A 15,399-nucleotide genomic window follows, 5' to 3' on the forward strand; every position below is an offset into this window, starting at 1 on the left:
AAGCATTCTTACATGTCTTAAACCAGGCCTTATTTCCAATTCTCTTCCTCTCTCAAAAACTCACTCCTCCGTTCCACAATAATCTTGGGAAGAGGCCTATATGTCATCAAACGTTTCTGCTGATGTTTTTCAGCACAGCAGTTGCTGCCATGTGCGCCATGCAGTGCCCACTGCCCTGTGTCTGACATCGGCCATGGCTGGCTGCCTCACACAGGAGCTCAAGACACTTCAGAAGGCACCAGTCCAAACCCAAGTTCCTCCTCCACCACCAAGAGTTCTCTCGGTGCTTCTCAGTGTTACTGTGACAAATCTGGGTACTCTTGCTAGCCAGAAACATTTCAGCCTTTTCTGAATCCTTGCAAGCTCTCTGCTGCATGTCCTACAGCACTTTCTTGTATATTTATAGGCAAATATATGATTCTTTTCTCTTTTTCAGAGAAGTACATAGATGAAGCATAAATATATATATTTATCTCAGTAAGAGAAAAGAATCATGTCTTTATACATAGGATATTTGATGAGCTCAAGGCTGTGATCCACATAGGAAGGGAACTGCAGCAAGAACCATCCATTTCCTCACTCCCTTTGTCTGCGCATTTATTACCAATGAAGGATGGGATGTCAGACATGACAAATCCTTTGGCCACACAGCAGGTCTGGTTCTGGCAGCACGAGGAGGACTTCACTTCTACAGTGTTTTAACAGTGTGTTTCAGTGCTTCGACAAACTTCCAAGAACCACCAAGAAAAGCAAAGGAATAAGCAATATTCAAACTCAGTAGGCTAAGCTCTCTCTGAGAGCTATGAGAGAGAAACTGAGCTACCGAGGAAAACAATTAGGACCAATTGCATTCATTATTGAGGCAGAACACATCTGAGACCATGTAAGTGTTTATTTATGGGTCAGTTAAAAATAACCCTATAGAAAACAACCATTACATTGCTACTAGCACACACTCGATTCAAAATAGCAATTAAAGTTTCTCATTTCATTTGCTAGGCACTGAGCACAACAGTCCTCACCAAAAGCGAGCTTACAAAAGCTTGGACAAGAAAAGGATTACTTGACATACATATCAAAATGTCAACAAAATATGTTGTGCACTCCATTCCCGAGAGTGATTTCATTATTTTTTTTCCAATAGCAGCAATTCCACAAGTGCTTACAAATCACAAGAAAGAAATCAAATGGAAGCAATTGTGAAACTGCTCCATCTATTTTTCATCATCCACATGGAAAAACACACTAAAGGAGTGCTAAGTGCACACTTGAAAAAAACAGAGATCAAATCCTAAACTTATTTTCTTTCATAATCTTATGGAGCCACAGTATGTTCTGAGTGTGCAAGTTCTATGGTAGCACTGTCTCTTTAAAGTTGGAATGTAACTTGTATTTTTTACCACAAGAAATAGTGCAGCCTCCCATGTTCTTACTGGGAAGTTTTCTTGGGAAAACATCCATTTCCAGAGCATTGCTTTTACACTTTCTGATCAGTGGTCACATGGCTCTTAGAATGTTTTAATGGTATTTTTACTCCATGAACGTTTGCAAGAATTTAATCCAGTCTATTTCTTGCAGTATCTCCTCTTAGGGATCATTATAGCATTCTGACATTTTATAATGAAAATCATTGCTCATTTCTATATTTTCATCTCAGTTGCAATATTCAAAACAAGACTAATTGTCCATTTTTCGCCCTAAGAACTTTCTGAAATTGCTGCTGCACAATAAAACAATTTATAGTATAAGCTACCAGAATAGCTTTAACCTGTCCACTGCACTTGGTCCTTACTCAGAATGATCTGACTCTAAATTTATGTCAATTATTGAATTTAATTGCAGTGATATCTTGTCAAGTAATTTACCTTTATTGTGTAAGGTAATGCTGATGAGTTTGAGAAGTGTGAGAGTGGCACAGAGGTGCAACGACTCACATGAAGTCAGCCACAAGGACAGCTTCAGGGTCAGTGGCAAAAGCAGGTTTCCTGAATCAAAGACCAAACTCTTCTTTGCCCACGTCAGATTAAAATACAACACTGTAGACTAATTAGAAGCATCTGGCTTTAAATCACTATTTGTTTTTATTGCCACTTAAACTAAAGACACATTCCAAGAGGATTCTGGTAGACATATCACCTGTTGTCCTTCCAAAAGTCCTTTGCTTAATACTGAGTGAGGGAAGTGGTAAAGCTTCTTCTTAGCTGTTTATAAAGGAAATCAGAAGATCCTTTGATAAGATGGTATCTGCTTTCCTTCCGCTCACTGTATTCACTGTGAAATAGGGGAATTTTAGCTTTTGTTCCCTGTCCTACACAGTAGTCAAAGGCTCTAAGCAGGACCTCTCTAGGGCACAAGGTGAGGCTGTTACTCCTCGTTGTTCTTTGTAGCATTGGAGATACTTCTACAGCACATCCAATATGTATCTTACGACAATTGTTACCAGAAGGTTTCAATTTCAATTTCAATCTCTCTCCCCCAGTAAATAAGTTACAGAAAGAAGACGACTGACAGCACTTGACAACATTGAGCGTGGTGCCAGAATCCAAACCAATGAAGATGCTGCTTCTTGAATGTGACAAAACGCTTATTTTAAGCATACTGAGACAATAAAGTGCTGATTAACAGGCAGCTTTTTCTTCTGCAAAACTTACAAGCATGTTGGCTTGTCCTAAATAGAGAAGATGCTGAAGGTTATGCCGTCACAAGTGTAAAAACAGCTCCGCACTCAAATAATGAAAGCCAGCTTTGAGCTGACGGCATTGCCTCCAGTAACAGTCTGCCTTCCGCTACGTGGAGGACTGGCCCTATTTTGCTGACAGATTTTTCTGAACTCATTCAGAATAAACACGTGTAATGTTTCTCAGACACACCTACATAATCTGTACTGTTACCTTATCCTGGTACGAATGAGTGTACTGATTTTTCAGGGACTGTTAGTGAGTGATCACTTCAGACTGAGCTAGAAATTGTGATACTCTACCAAGATCCTTTCACACATATTCACACGTTACTACCATGTTCTGCAGAAATTAATATAAAGGGAGCTGAAAATAATACTCACCCACAGAGTCTATAAATAAGCACCAAAATTTCCCCTCCTCGTTTCTGATTTTTGTTTCCCCTCAGGTGATGACACCGTGCTCCTTTCTGGCTCTCCTGAAACACATCATGTGCTCTGGGTCACAGACTGCTCTGGGAAACTTGTTTATGCAGAGTTATTGTCTCGGAATGTATTGTGAGATACACATTAAGGGTCCTTACATTTAAATATGCATAAATAAAATAGGAACTATAGGCGTAAGTATAGTATGCATTAATTACAGTAAGTTCGTTTTCAGCTGCACTACTATAAAGAAATACACTTCTTCAGAGGTTTTTTTTTTTTTTTGGTGTAACAGATTCTGTTTAGTTTAGACCTGCAGCTCAGCCCATTTCAGACTTCTACAAACAAAACAATTAAAACAGCAGAAGCTTATTGAATATTGGTTGCTTCAGACAACTCAATTTAATGCAGACTTGTTTTATGCAAACATAGGAATTTTAAGAGTACTAGCTTCTTAGAATTGGCAAAAAGGTAATAATTCAGCAGGAGCAGAAACTATCTGTAGTTCCTGCCAAGTGGACGAGCTTTCCCACAAGAGGACAAAGGGAGAAGAGTCCAGATGAAACTAATTGATGATGAGTAGTAACAATCCTATGGAGTTCTGGGGCAATTTGATACTTCTGTACTATTGATCTGTCCTCAGGCATATGCTTTATGAACAAATAAATCTTCCATAAACACTTAATGAGGCAAGTAGTTTCCATCCCACATATGAAAAAAGCAGGGTCGGTAGGTGTGAACACAGATGGAGGTGGTTCTGGAAGTGAAATGAAAAGGTGGAGTCCTGGGATTATGCTCAACTCTTCTGTTCTGCAGTAGTTAATTTAGAAGTCTTGCTGAAGGGAGGGGAGTCTGACCAGTTTTTCATTACATGCTGTGGACATGTGCATGCAACCCCTGACACAAAGCATCCCCAACCTGCTCTAAGACCTACCTGAGTGCACACAGTACAGCTCGTGCCCACAGGACTGGAGCAGGAATCCACAGTGATGATTCTGTGCTCGGAGGGCACATTGCACCCCATAGGAAGGATGTCACGCTGCCAGATGTGTGCTCCATTACATTCTTCTAGTCCTGAAGGAAAAACACTTTAAATTCATACATATAATATTCTTGTTAATGTGAGACAGGAGACTGGCAACATGCCAGTACCAGAGCCAGGAGATGGAAAAAACAGCAAACTAGTAGAGTCTCCCAATGTGAAGCAGACAGATCTATTGTAAGCTGTCTCCATCCTTGGGGTTGGATGGCCCAGGATGATTTGCGAGCACAATATTTACAACTAACACACATGAAATACATTATGGGTAGAAATAAATCTCCTAACATGCAGAGAGAACAGTTAAGATAAAAGAATGCATATGGTAAACTAGGTGAATGTCATTAGAAGCGTGGCACTAAAGCCAGAGCACGTCTTTGGGGCAAAGGATACTGCATGTTTGCACTAATGTTTATCAGTACACTGGAAGACAAGATGTTAGGAGAAGACTTTTCCTTATTAGTAGTAATTTTTTTCTAGTGAATTTAAAGCTGCTGATGAAAGACATGGTGACAAAAACATCTGCAAGTAAAACACTGCTACAAAGGAGTGTTAGTCTTGTGCCTGCTTCATGAACAGGTACAGGTACAGTCCAAAACCAGACTAATTTTTAACTCACTCATGAAGGGAGCAGCAGCGTGAAGCTCCAGTTACACAGCAATACTGCTTGGAGGTGACGTGTCTACGTCATTTTTTTTGCTGCTTTATTTGTTAGTGTTTTGTGTGGGGGGGGGGTTGTCATTGTCATTTGGTGTTTTTTTATTTAAAGTAGTCTAAATGGTTTTGATTTACAGATGCTGGGAGGAGCAAACATCTACATCATCTTTGACAAGGTGCCACAGTTCTGTTACAACAAGATATAATCTGAGCAGAATGACCTTTCATATTGACAATGTCACAAGATTGTTTTATGCCCAATGAACTGAAACTATGTAAATAAACCAAGCTCAGGTTAGCCTGAGTCCAATATGACATCTGGAGAAGAGAAACCATAGCTCTACTGTATGTTACCATCAAGTCTTCCAAATTAGTCCCAGTTTGCATTTCTATCAAGTCAAGCACTAATGAAGGACAGAAGAATAAGTATCAAAAAGGAAGGAATTTAGGAAGGAACATCCTGAGTATTTGCAAGGATTTTCTGTAATGGAGCACAGCACAGCACTGCACCACTGGAGCACAACCACAATGCTCTCAGTGAGAAGATCCATAGTTGCCTTAATGGCTTTGACTATACCTTCAGATTTAATAGGATTTCTAAACCAGCTATCCTTAATAATACAAAATAATCACCAAATTACATAAACCTATTTTCCACGTTTATTTTTACCAAGAAATGCTTTTCTGTTCAATTATATTCTATTTAAAGTTGATTTAATACGCTGTTCTAGTACCAACATGCCACATTAACTGGTACTGGCATTTTTGCCCCACTGCTTTGTGGTTTCATGCCCATAAAAAAGACATGTGATCTGCTGTAATTACTGCAGCTATTACTTATGGATTTTTTTATTTATTTATTTTTTTTTTTTTTGGTGGAGCCCTTAAGTACATTGATTTCAAAGGATGCACAGAAAACAGGACAAATTCAAATGGCTATAGGCCACAATATTGAGATACACGTTAAAAAACAAAACAAAACAAAACAAAGAACAGAGAAATGTGAAAACCTCAAGACATTTTTGATCCAATTTCAGAGCCAAAATCCTTTAAAATGTGGGCAGATTATACAACTCCCTCAGCAGAATCCTAGGCTGGGCCACAGAACCCAGGGCTCCATGCCATCAAACCTAATCTTTGTTTGAGATCTGAAACATTCTCTCCAACAGTTTTCAGTCACATTGCAAAATTGTAGAGGAAGATGAAAGGCAGATTCTCCCCGCCTCTCTCACACTAACCCCAGGGCCTAGAAACATCAGGACTTGATTTAACCAAACGCACAGTGGGCCAGAAAAATGATGAGTGATACCAGGACGTGACTGAGACACAGAAGACTTTATCTGATCCACAGTTTTCCATTGGATCTACTCAGAACCTTAAGCAAACCGAGCCCAAATTACGATCTTAGCACAAATTAAAGTGGTATGTTCAGAGAGCCACTTATTTTTACTGAACTGCAGTAGTTTCAATACTGCTGTTACTTGTACCTTGAGGTCATTGTGCAGGCTCCTTGACAATTTGGTTTAGGTTGTCTAAATGAAGCTAAATGACTCTTACCATCTCCAGTTGCTGATGACAGTGATGACTGTATGCACCTTTTTCTCTCTGTTTACTTCAGTCCATCGGCCAGGAGCAAAGCAATCCTCCTCCAGCACACCTCCCTCAAGTAGGACGCAGGGAGAACAGCAAACAAACAAACAGGAAAAGAAAACATCACTCGCAGCACCTTTTCATGTAATAGTAACAGCCTTTTGGTGCCATCATCAGCTATGGCATTTCATTCACACAGAACACTTGTGGGCACATCACATATGTTTTTCCACTCAACGTATTTTTAAATGTTTCCCAGGCAACTGTTTCAATACAATATGCCTCCTTGGCAACCTGGTACCCACAAATGCCATGCCACTCTCCCCAGCCCTCTTTTTTAGGTCTTCCTGTCTCGGCACATAAATGTCACATGGCTGGATTTTGTACGTACAGCCACACAGGTCCTGAACCTGTTCCTACTCTTTGAATGGGAAGGCTGAATGGAAAAGATAAGCTGCTCACTCATCTGTGCACATCAACAAATTCAAGTTCCGGTGCGGTACTGGAGGAAGCAGGTTCCAAAGCCAGTGACTTTTCATTGGAGGCTACGTCACCTAGCACTAAAATTAGGGAGAGCTTACATAACTGTCTCCATTCAGCTGATTTTCTCAAGAAATGGCAATGGGCTCACACTTCTCAGAATGAAACTGCACGTCATCATTATTCTCCTGCCTGTGCTAAAGGAAATCTTTCACAGCTTTCTTAATTTTGTGGCTTGAATTGTAATACGTCCCATCAATGAAAGTAGTCAGAATTTCCCATCTCTCTGCAGACAGCTGTCTGTACTGTGTGAGCCCATAAGGCTGAGTTTCTCTTCCCAGCGCCGCATTTGCTGCTGCTGGGCTGCAGAGGACAGAATGCTGGAGTCCCATCGCTGCAGGAGTTCTCACTGATGTTTTACTACATGTACTTCAGCTCCCTGTGCTATCTTTAGGGACATTTTCTGTACAGCATTTAGCAGAACGGACATGCTCATTCTAGAGTGAAGTCACAGCATGTTTGACAAGAACAAAATTTATCAACACCTACTCCTTAACCAAGTGTGAGTTAGAACAAGTAATCACAACATACTAACCTTTCAATTTTCTAGCAAAGCACTGTTTATTCTTAACGTTATCCTCTGATCCTGGAGCTATTGCTACAGAACCAAAGATATCTAAAAGGACCAAAACTATCTGACAGCATCAGTTGTCATAAAAAATAAATAAAAGTTTTAACAACTGTGTGGGCTTTAGCCTCAAAGTGGTTTGTTAACAAGATAGTAGCTCATGCATACAATTATATCATTCCCTGAGAGAAACCTTGCAGAGACCACGGTGCCACTTCTTCGTCGAATACTCCACAACAATAGCTGAAAATTACAATTTGTCCAGGCTATCAAACGCCTGACACTCCAAATTCTACACCGGCAGCAAAAATCTCCTCCCTGTCTGTGAGCTGTTGTATCTGTAATAGAGACCCTGCATTACCAGGCTTTCTAATTCTTCCCAAATGCAGAAGCTCTCATTCAATGTTGCAGCTGTTGGGTAGGAAATCAGAAATAGCAGAAGGCGGATTAGTTGATAATGTACCAGTTCTTCCCCAGCAAATGCTGCCACCTGCGTTTTACACTCTCCTCTTTCCCTCAGCCCAAGAAAAGATCGCTTGGTTTGTTTGGCAGGCTTAAATGATTGTGGAATTGCAAAAGGATTAGAATTTGTTATAATAGCCCCTTCTTCCTGAGAGCAAAAGTTAAAACTGAGGCCCAATTTACAGCAAGAATCGGGAAACATGTAAGTAAAGATTAAGCATGTGCAGCTCGATGAGCCTCTACAGGGAGTAGATAACTGCACATGCTGGCACTCCATTTACAAGGAAATCCCTAAAGATAATCTGTAGAAGCATTCTAGCTTCCAAAAGCTCAAATCCTTCGACCATTGGCTCAACTCCAGTTAAGGCTGCTGCTGATAAAGACTTGTCTTTGCATTTCCATGAGAACTTTTGTGTAAGATCACAAAACAACTGCAGTTATTGAATTAAGGAAGACTCAAAGTCAAGAGAGAAGTAATGGGATTTCCATGCCAGTTGAGGAAACTATAGCATGATCTCACCCAGCATGGCAGAACCAGGAGCAGGTCCTTTTTCACTCTTCACCTTTATGCTACGGCAAGTCCATTTTTAATTCCGGAAAGATACAAATTAAAAATCATCAGCTACACCAGTAATTTCCACTATTCCTTTCATTATATTCTGTCACTTGTCATCCTTGCCGCACAATAATTAATTTTTAAGCTCACCCGTAACAAAGCTGTTGCAAACGTTCTAATGCACGAGTCATAGTACCACACAGCAACACCTGCAGCATGAAAAACAGCCAACACTTCTGATGACCATACCTAACAGCACCAACCTGCGAGTGCAACGCATGCTTTAGGAGGAGAGGATTGCCCAGCTACATTGCAAGGGGTCACAAGATGGGTAAAACACTGACAGACATCACAGGAACAAAGGAAGGAACTGCGGTGTGAGCAATCATTCCTGTAGATGCACCCAGGAATACGCACAGGCGCCTGCAGACGCGAGCTCAGCCAAAAAGCTCTCATTGCCCCCCGGATTTTCTTCAAGCAGGATTTCTGTGCTGTTTGCTGCCGCCACGCGGTGGCTATTAGTAGTGTAACATCATTCACAGCCTTAATGAAGGCCAGCAAATAAAATCAGACCTCACTGCCCTTGTCACGGCATTTCCAGCCGCTCACACGGCTGAGCCCCTCTTTCCACCTACTCTTTATTTCCTGCTGCTGTTCTTTGCTGTCTGCTGCCATCACTGCGGTCCTTCCTGCAGCCCTAAAGCTCCATATTCAGCACTCCAAACAGAATCACAGAATGGCCGGGGTTGGAAGGGACTTCAAGGATGATGAATCTCCAGCCCCCCTGCCACACGCAGGGCCACCAACCTCCCCATTTCACACCAGCCCAGGCTGCCCAGGGCCCCATCCAACCCGGCCTTGAACACCTCCAGGGATGGACGGGGCATCCACAGCCTCTCTGGGCAGCTGTTCCAGCACCTCACCACTCTCATAGCAAAGAACTTCCCCTGATATCCAACCTAAATCTTCCCTCCCTCAACTTTAAACCATTTCTATCAACTTCAAACCATTTCTTAAAACCACTTCTCACCTGGTTCTGCCTGGGATGCTGATAGTGCCTGCCCTGCCAGGGTGGAAAGGAAAACCAGGGTGGAACCTCATCTCCTCTCTCAGGGAAGCAGCTTCTAAATGGCGGCAGAAGCAAAAAGCATCACAGTTACTTCTGGGGTGCTGCAGCAGATGAGAAAAACACTCAAAACCGTCCTGCCAGAAGAACTGATCAGCATCGCTTTTTCTGGAGAAGGAATCAGATCTGAGATGTACTCTTAATCTACTTTAATACTTAAGTTTGCAGCTGTTGGCTGCAGCCCCGCACGGCAGCACGCAGCACTTTGTTGAGGGCACAAAGACCCACGCAGGGTTTTGCTGTGAGCCGTTCCCTCACAGCTGCGCAGAGCGGGAGGCGGCCGCTCCAACCCCCGCGTTGACCAGAACGCTTCAAAAACACAACTTATTACTGAGGAGATAGCTTTCCAACCCGAGCTGTTAACTCGCTACGGGCCGAGCAGCGCCCATCACGCGGCGGGGCGACGCCTCCCCGCTCAGCCCGCCTCCCTCACCGTTCAGCCGGCGCAGCTCTGAGGGCGGAGTCGCCCAACGGCCGCGCTGAGGCGGCGCCTTTTCCGCCCAACGGTCGAGCGCGCGCAGCGCCGCCTCCTCAATCGTCCCCGCGCGTGCCGCTGCCATGGCTGAGGAAGGAGCTGCCAAGCTGCGCCTCAAGGCCAGGAAGGCGCCAACAGCCTGCGGCCGGGAGCGCCAGTGAGTGCGGGCAGGGCGGGGAAGGGCTCCGCGAAAGGGGCCTGGCGTGGGGAGGCGTTTCTCGCCTTCACGGAGGGCGGAAGCGGCAGCACCGCCTCACGCGGCCGCGGGCAGCGCCTCGGGCGCCGTTGCGTCTCCAGCACGTTGTGCGGTTGTGTTTGAGGTCCCTTCATAAAGCACACGAGGTCTTATTAAAACTTGAAATGCACCAAACTTACGGCGCGCCGGGCCCTGCGCCTTCTGCCTTTGCCTTCGCGGGACTGGTGAGGAAAGCTGATGCGTGAAAATGAAGCTGGCTTTCTTCAGAGCAGGAAGAGTTTCTCTTTCCCAGCCCTCGGGTAAGGGAGGATGGAGGAAAGGAGGTCCTGCGGTCAGAGGTGGCCCTTCCAAAACCTCCTCAGGTGTTCCTGAGAATCGTCCTCATCATTCAGCATCGCCTCAGGGCTGCCAGCCCAGAAAACGCTTCAGCCAGAAGCGAGAAGAGCAGAGCGCAATTCCCACTGACAATCCTTCCTCTTCCAATTGGCTCGATACAACCCTGCGCGCATAAAACCCTTATTATGCTTACTTTATGGTTAATCCTTTCTAATGCCTTCCTAGGAAGGATTAGATAGAGTTGTTTAGAAAGCTAATCAGTAATTTCAGATTGCCACGTGGGAGCAGCCGAGCACACACAGGAAGCGTTGCCTTCCTCAATGCACACAATGATTCCGTGCTCAGCAGGTACCACGTTTGGTCTTTGAGAAGAAAACAGCAGCTACACTTCACTGTACCACTCAGAAATGAAGACAAAAATAAGTGCCTATATCTCATTTGTTATAAGTAGAATGTAATTGTTTTACTGGATGATTTGGAAAACAAGGGTAGACTGCAAAATGAGCTTACAGACAAAATAATTTCTCCTTGTTCTAGAAGAAGCTTGCTGTAGGCTAGACAAAGGTTCCCTTGATAAACAAACGGCACAATAAACAGCTGAACTTTTTTCCTCCACAGGGAGTCTCACTTCTTTTAAACTGTGAGAAGTCTGCATTGGTTTACTTATTCCTACTGACAAATAGCTTTTAAGTGCCTCTCTGTGATTTTACATGCCAAAATTGTCAAATATAATGCTACCTTCAGCACACAGTGCTGCTTGATCAACAGTAAATAGGTAAAAAGGGAATTCTGTGCAGTGCAAATGGAAGAGGCATGCCAGTCTGCAATCACAAAACCCCTACCTTGTGCTTAGCCAGGAACAGAGGAGGTCAGCTTGCTTAGCCATTGTGTTGGGCTGAAATAGGTTAATATACCATCAGCTAGCGGACATTTGATTTTAGAACATCTGTTGCTAAAGCAACAGCTAGGAACATAAATGTTTTAGGAAACCTCAGCACTACGCTAGATGAATTAAGAGGCAGAATAATAGCTATGTATTTTTTTTCCCTCTCTCCCCACCCCCACTACTGGAACTCCCTTGCTTTTCAGAGCATCGACTGACAGAAGTTCCTGGTTTGAAAAAAATGATTTAAATGAGTGTGAAAAAACATGGAGCTTGCTACTGAGGAACATCAGTCAAGATTTACAATGCACAAGTTGGCAAACAGTGCCCTATTTTCCAGAGTTCTTCAGAAAGGTAAAGGAAGTGCATTGTATGCTGTTTGTCTTCGCTTTGTGCCATGCTTACAGTACTGACAGTCTGAATGAGGGTATCAGAGACAACGCTCTGAAATGACTTTTAAATAGATGATTTGCAGCTCTTTACTCTACATACATTGCAGGGAACTAAGAACAATTCCTGCAAAGAGGTTCTCTGTGCAGGCATAAGTACCAGCACGTCCCTAAAGGAAGGGAATGGGAAAACGTAAATGGTAATAGACTAATTACACAGTATCAGGTATTACACTGCTCCATTACTGAATACAATCTTAAAATACAAGACACTGCACTTGTAAAGCAGATCTTTTTTCTCCCCCTAAACAACAGCAGGTGAGTGTTCTCTGTGGGACATACAAGAACATCCTATTTGTGTTCAGTGGGAATTATTTAGAAATGTTAAGACACTTCTAGGAAGTTGTTAATTGCTTTGCAAGTGCTGGAGATAGATGTAAATAAGATGCTCATTGCTTCCAATGTAGTTTAGCTTTCTGTCTTTTTAGTATGTCCAGCTTTGTTTTTAGTGTATGGATTTGTTCTGAAGACATTGTGGGTATGTCACAGAGCTCTGAGGAAGAGAGTCTACAAAACCAAGAAGTTTTCAAAGTTGGAATGAAAGACTTCCACTGGACATCATTTCCAGCCTTTCACAGGGAACAGAATTTTAAACCAGAAGATTTTAGCTCCCCTCAGCTAATAGAAACACAGATGGAGCATTTACATGAAGAATGGGACCAAGAAGATGAACTGAAAAGTTTACCTTCTACATCTGAGCAAAGATGCTGTAAAACTAATACAGATCCAAAAAACATGGCCTGGGAAGACACGAGAGGTTTTTCCAAGGCAGATACAGATCTCAAGCCATCTAAAGACACTCAGCATAAAACTTCTACATGCTACCTGGCATCGTCACAAAGAGCTGTAAAAGCTCCAAGCGTTCAACAGCATTGCAGAGGGACTGTGCAGAACAGCAAGGAGAACAGAAAACAAGAGAAAAGAGAGCTTCAAGCACAAATGCATCAAAGCAGTACTTCATTTGGTGAGACCAGAAGCGCGCCTGCAGAAAGGAAACCTCTGGGGAGCATGGCTGGAAATGAGAGCTGCAAGGAGAATTCTGGACATCAGAGTGAAGGATCTTCAACTCTTGACAGCTGCCCAATGTGTCTGATTCGTTTCAATGAAACGTGAGTCTCCTATTTCTCTGTGCTGTCTTCCATCTATACAAAAAGCAATACTTCTGGCTACATTCTATGTGATGTTATGAAAATCAAGTAGGCAAAATTTTTACTTGGCTTTTTAATGGCAGAATTCAGCCCTCCATTACTCTCTAACTACCTCTATTAAAAAATCTCCCTTCCAGCAATTTAGCACCTACTCTACAATTTACTGTACAATGTGAGTTATGTTTTTTCTTGAAATAACACCACTTACTAGCATTTAGGTTTTTGCAGTTGCTGAAAGCTAGTACGGCTCTGAACAGGTCCTCGAACACCGCAGGCTATGTCTGCCAAATGCTGTCCTTCTCTGAAAGGCTGAATGAGACAAAAGAATGGCTTCATCAACGAGATTTTACAGGAATTGAGAGGAGGGGAGGAGTGGCATAAATGGAGTTGTTTGGCTCTATCTCACCAAGTTCTTTTTGTTTGCAGGCTGTCACAATTGGATATCGATGGCCATCTTGCTAGATGCTTATCTGAAAGCACAGACGATATCGTGTGGTAGATCCAGAATAATGAAGAGCAAAGGGACAAAGTCAAGTATGAACCTTTCTCTAAGGAGGAGGAAAGATGTGTCAAGGAAACATGTCCTTGTCTCAAACTTCCTGAAATATCATCTGTCAGGAACTGAGAAGGTCAAGTGCCACCTGCCTGTTGTTTGGGATGGTTTTAAGTCCTCCCATACGTAACCAAAATAGCTGAGACAAGCACGTGCAGCTGCCTTCACGGAACGTGAAAGAGCACAGCAGACCAGTATCTGAACTTCTGTCTCAGCAAACCTTTCTTCTGGACCTCAAGAGCCAGCAGTTCAGATGCGAGCCAAGTCCATTGAATAAACAGACTACAGCATTGAAGTACAGGCATAATTCTGCAGGTTTTTTAATTTACAATAAGGTCGCTTTAAAAAGTGCAAGTTGGACATAGCTCAGTTTACTGATAAATAATAACAATTAACTTTTTCATTAAAGTCTTTAATAGATGTGCAAGAATATAAATGATCTTAGCTGTTATGGATTAGTATACCATCTTCTGCACAAATAAAACTGGTCAAAGATCCCAACTAATTAATTATACAAAACTACAAGAACATATTTACTGTTTTACAATCATTATATTAGCTAGAATTTTCATTTACTATTTCAAATAAGACAACTATATATCATAACCAGATCCATTTGCAATATATTAGGATTTTTTTAAACCACACATTACATCCTTCATTTTCTTTTATTTATAAAACAAGTACTTTATATAAAAAATTTCCCCTTCATTATGAACAGAACATTATTCATACACTTGCACATGAGCAACCAAACTTGTATCCAGCAAACTATTTGGCAACACAGCAACATTGTAAATGCCTGTAAGTTTTTAAATAAATCAAGTATTCTTTACAATGTTTGTTCAGCAGATACGTCTCTGTTCTGCCTTCCCTCCCTCCCAAAAATGTTCTGGCCACCCAGGAACACGGTTAAAAAACAAAAACCAACAAATCACATTTATACTCTTTCAAGTTCTATGCCTCAGCACATCAGAGGACAGCTTCATCTGCCCCGTTTCCTTTCATGAGCTGCCTGCAGTCGCTAGTGTAGCTATTGATCAGCTGTTTAACCAGGGGAACTGAAACAAAAAGTTTTCAGGGTAAACAAAGCAGTTGGCAAGGAGAAGGAAAAAATAATTTGAAAATGACAGATTTAAAAGATTTTGTCTTCTAGATAAAGTATCTAAAATCCAGGCATTTGAGGCAAGTACTTCTTACTGGTTAAATTATTTAGTGCTGATTAAAATACATCTTGCTTAATACAAAAAGCTACAGTCAACTGAGAGAAACCCACAACTTAGATCTGGATGGGATTAATAGAACTAAACCACACATCTGCATAATTGTTGCTAATGAAGGGATACAAAATGTGGACTGTTAATGGTTAATTGAAAGTTTTAAACAATGTTTTGGCAGTCTCATCCTAGCACCTCATGACTTGGATGTGAATCCAAAAGATGTCATGTTCAGCACCTAATGCAATGCTGTACCCTGAGAAAACCAGATGTTAATACAAAGAAAGTGAGAGTGTTGCATTTTGTCCTGCAGTTTACACCAAATTAGGCGAGATGACATGGCACAGGGTTTCTCAATATTTCCTGTTTTGTATTTACAACCCACACCATATAGCAAACCAAAAACCCAGCAAAAAGAAATAGTGCCTCACGTTGTTACTTTAGAGGCAGGTGAGTCCTCACAAGCGTCTGACATTTCAGATAGCAATGCACACCAATTCC

General features: G+C 42.2%; 1 protein-coding gene and 1 long non-coding RNA gene across 5 annotated transcripts; one reads left to right on the forward strand and one right to left on the reverse strand.

Annotated features, from left to right (window-relative positions):
• Positions 1-2,151: 2,151 nt before the first annotated feature.
• Positions 2,152-6,445, reverse strand: LOC128085042 (uncharacterized). Its single transcript, XR_008208779.1, has 4 exons — positions 6,357-6,445; positions 4,038-4,177; positions 3,062-3,156; positions 2,152-2,201 (listed from the first exon to the last, which is right to left on the reverse strand). It is a non-coding gene; the product is annotated as an uncharacterized LOC128085042 (long non-coding RNA).
• Positions 6,446-10,117: 3,672 nt separating this feature from the next.
• On the forward strand, positions 10,118-14,523 carry FAAP20 (FA core complex associated protein 20). Of its 4 annotated transcripts, none has more exons than XM_052691900.1 (4): positions 10,118-10,273; positions 11,738-11,885; positions 12,470-13,089; positions 13,555-14,523. In XM_052691900.1, the coding sequence occupies exons 1-4, from the start codon at positions 10,200-10,202 to the stop codon at positions 13,625-13,627; spliced, it is 915 nt and encodes a 304-aa protein (XP_052547860.1). In that variant the 5' UTR covers positions 10,118-10,199; the 3' UTR covers positions 13,628-14,523. The 4 variants fall into 4 exon arrangements, with proteins under 4 accessions (XP_052547860.1, XP_052547862.1, XP_052547861.1 ...); XM_052691902.1 differs by having other exon boundaries at positions 10,119-10,273; positions 12,409-13,089; XM_052691901.1 differs by lacking the exon at positions 10,118-10,273 and adding an exon at positions 10,327-10,611.
• The last annotated feature ends 876 nt before the right edge of the window (positions 14,524-15,399 follow it).

The sequence above is a fragment of the Tympanuchus pallidicinctus genome, unplaced genomic scaffold (assembly GCF_026119805.1).
Source record: "Tympanuchus pallidicinctus isolate F22 unplaced genomic scaffold, pur_lepc_1.0 scaffold29, whole genome shotgun sequence".
Classification (NCBI taxonomy): domain Eukaryota; kingdom Metazoa; phylum Chordata; class Aves; order Galliformes; family Phasianidae; genus Tympanuchus; species Tympanuchus pallidicinctus.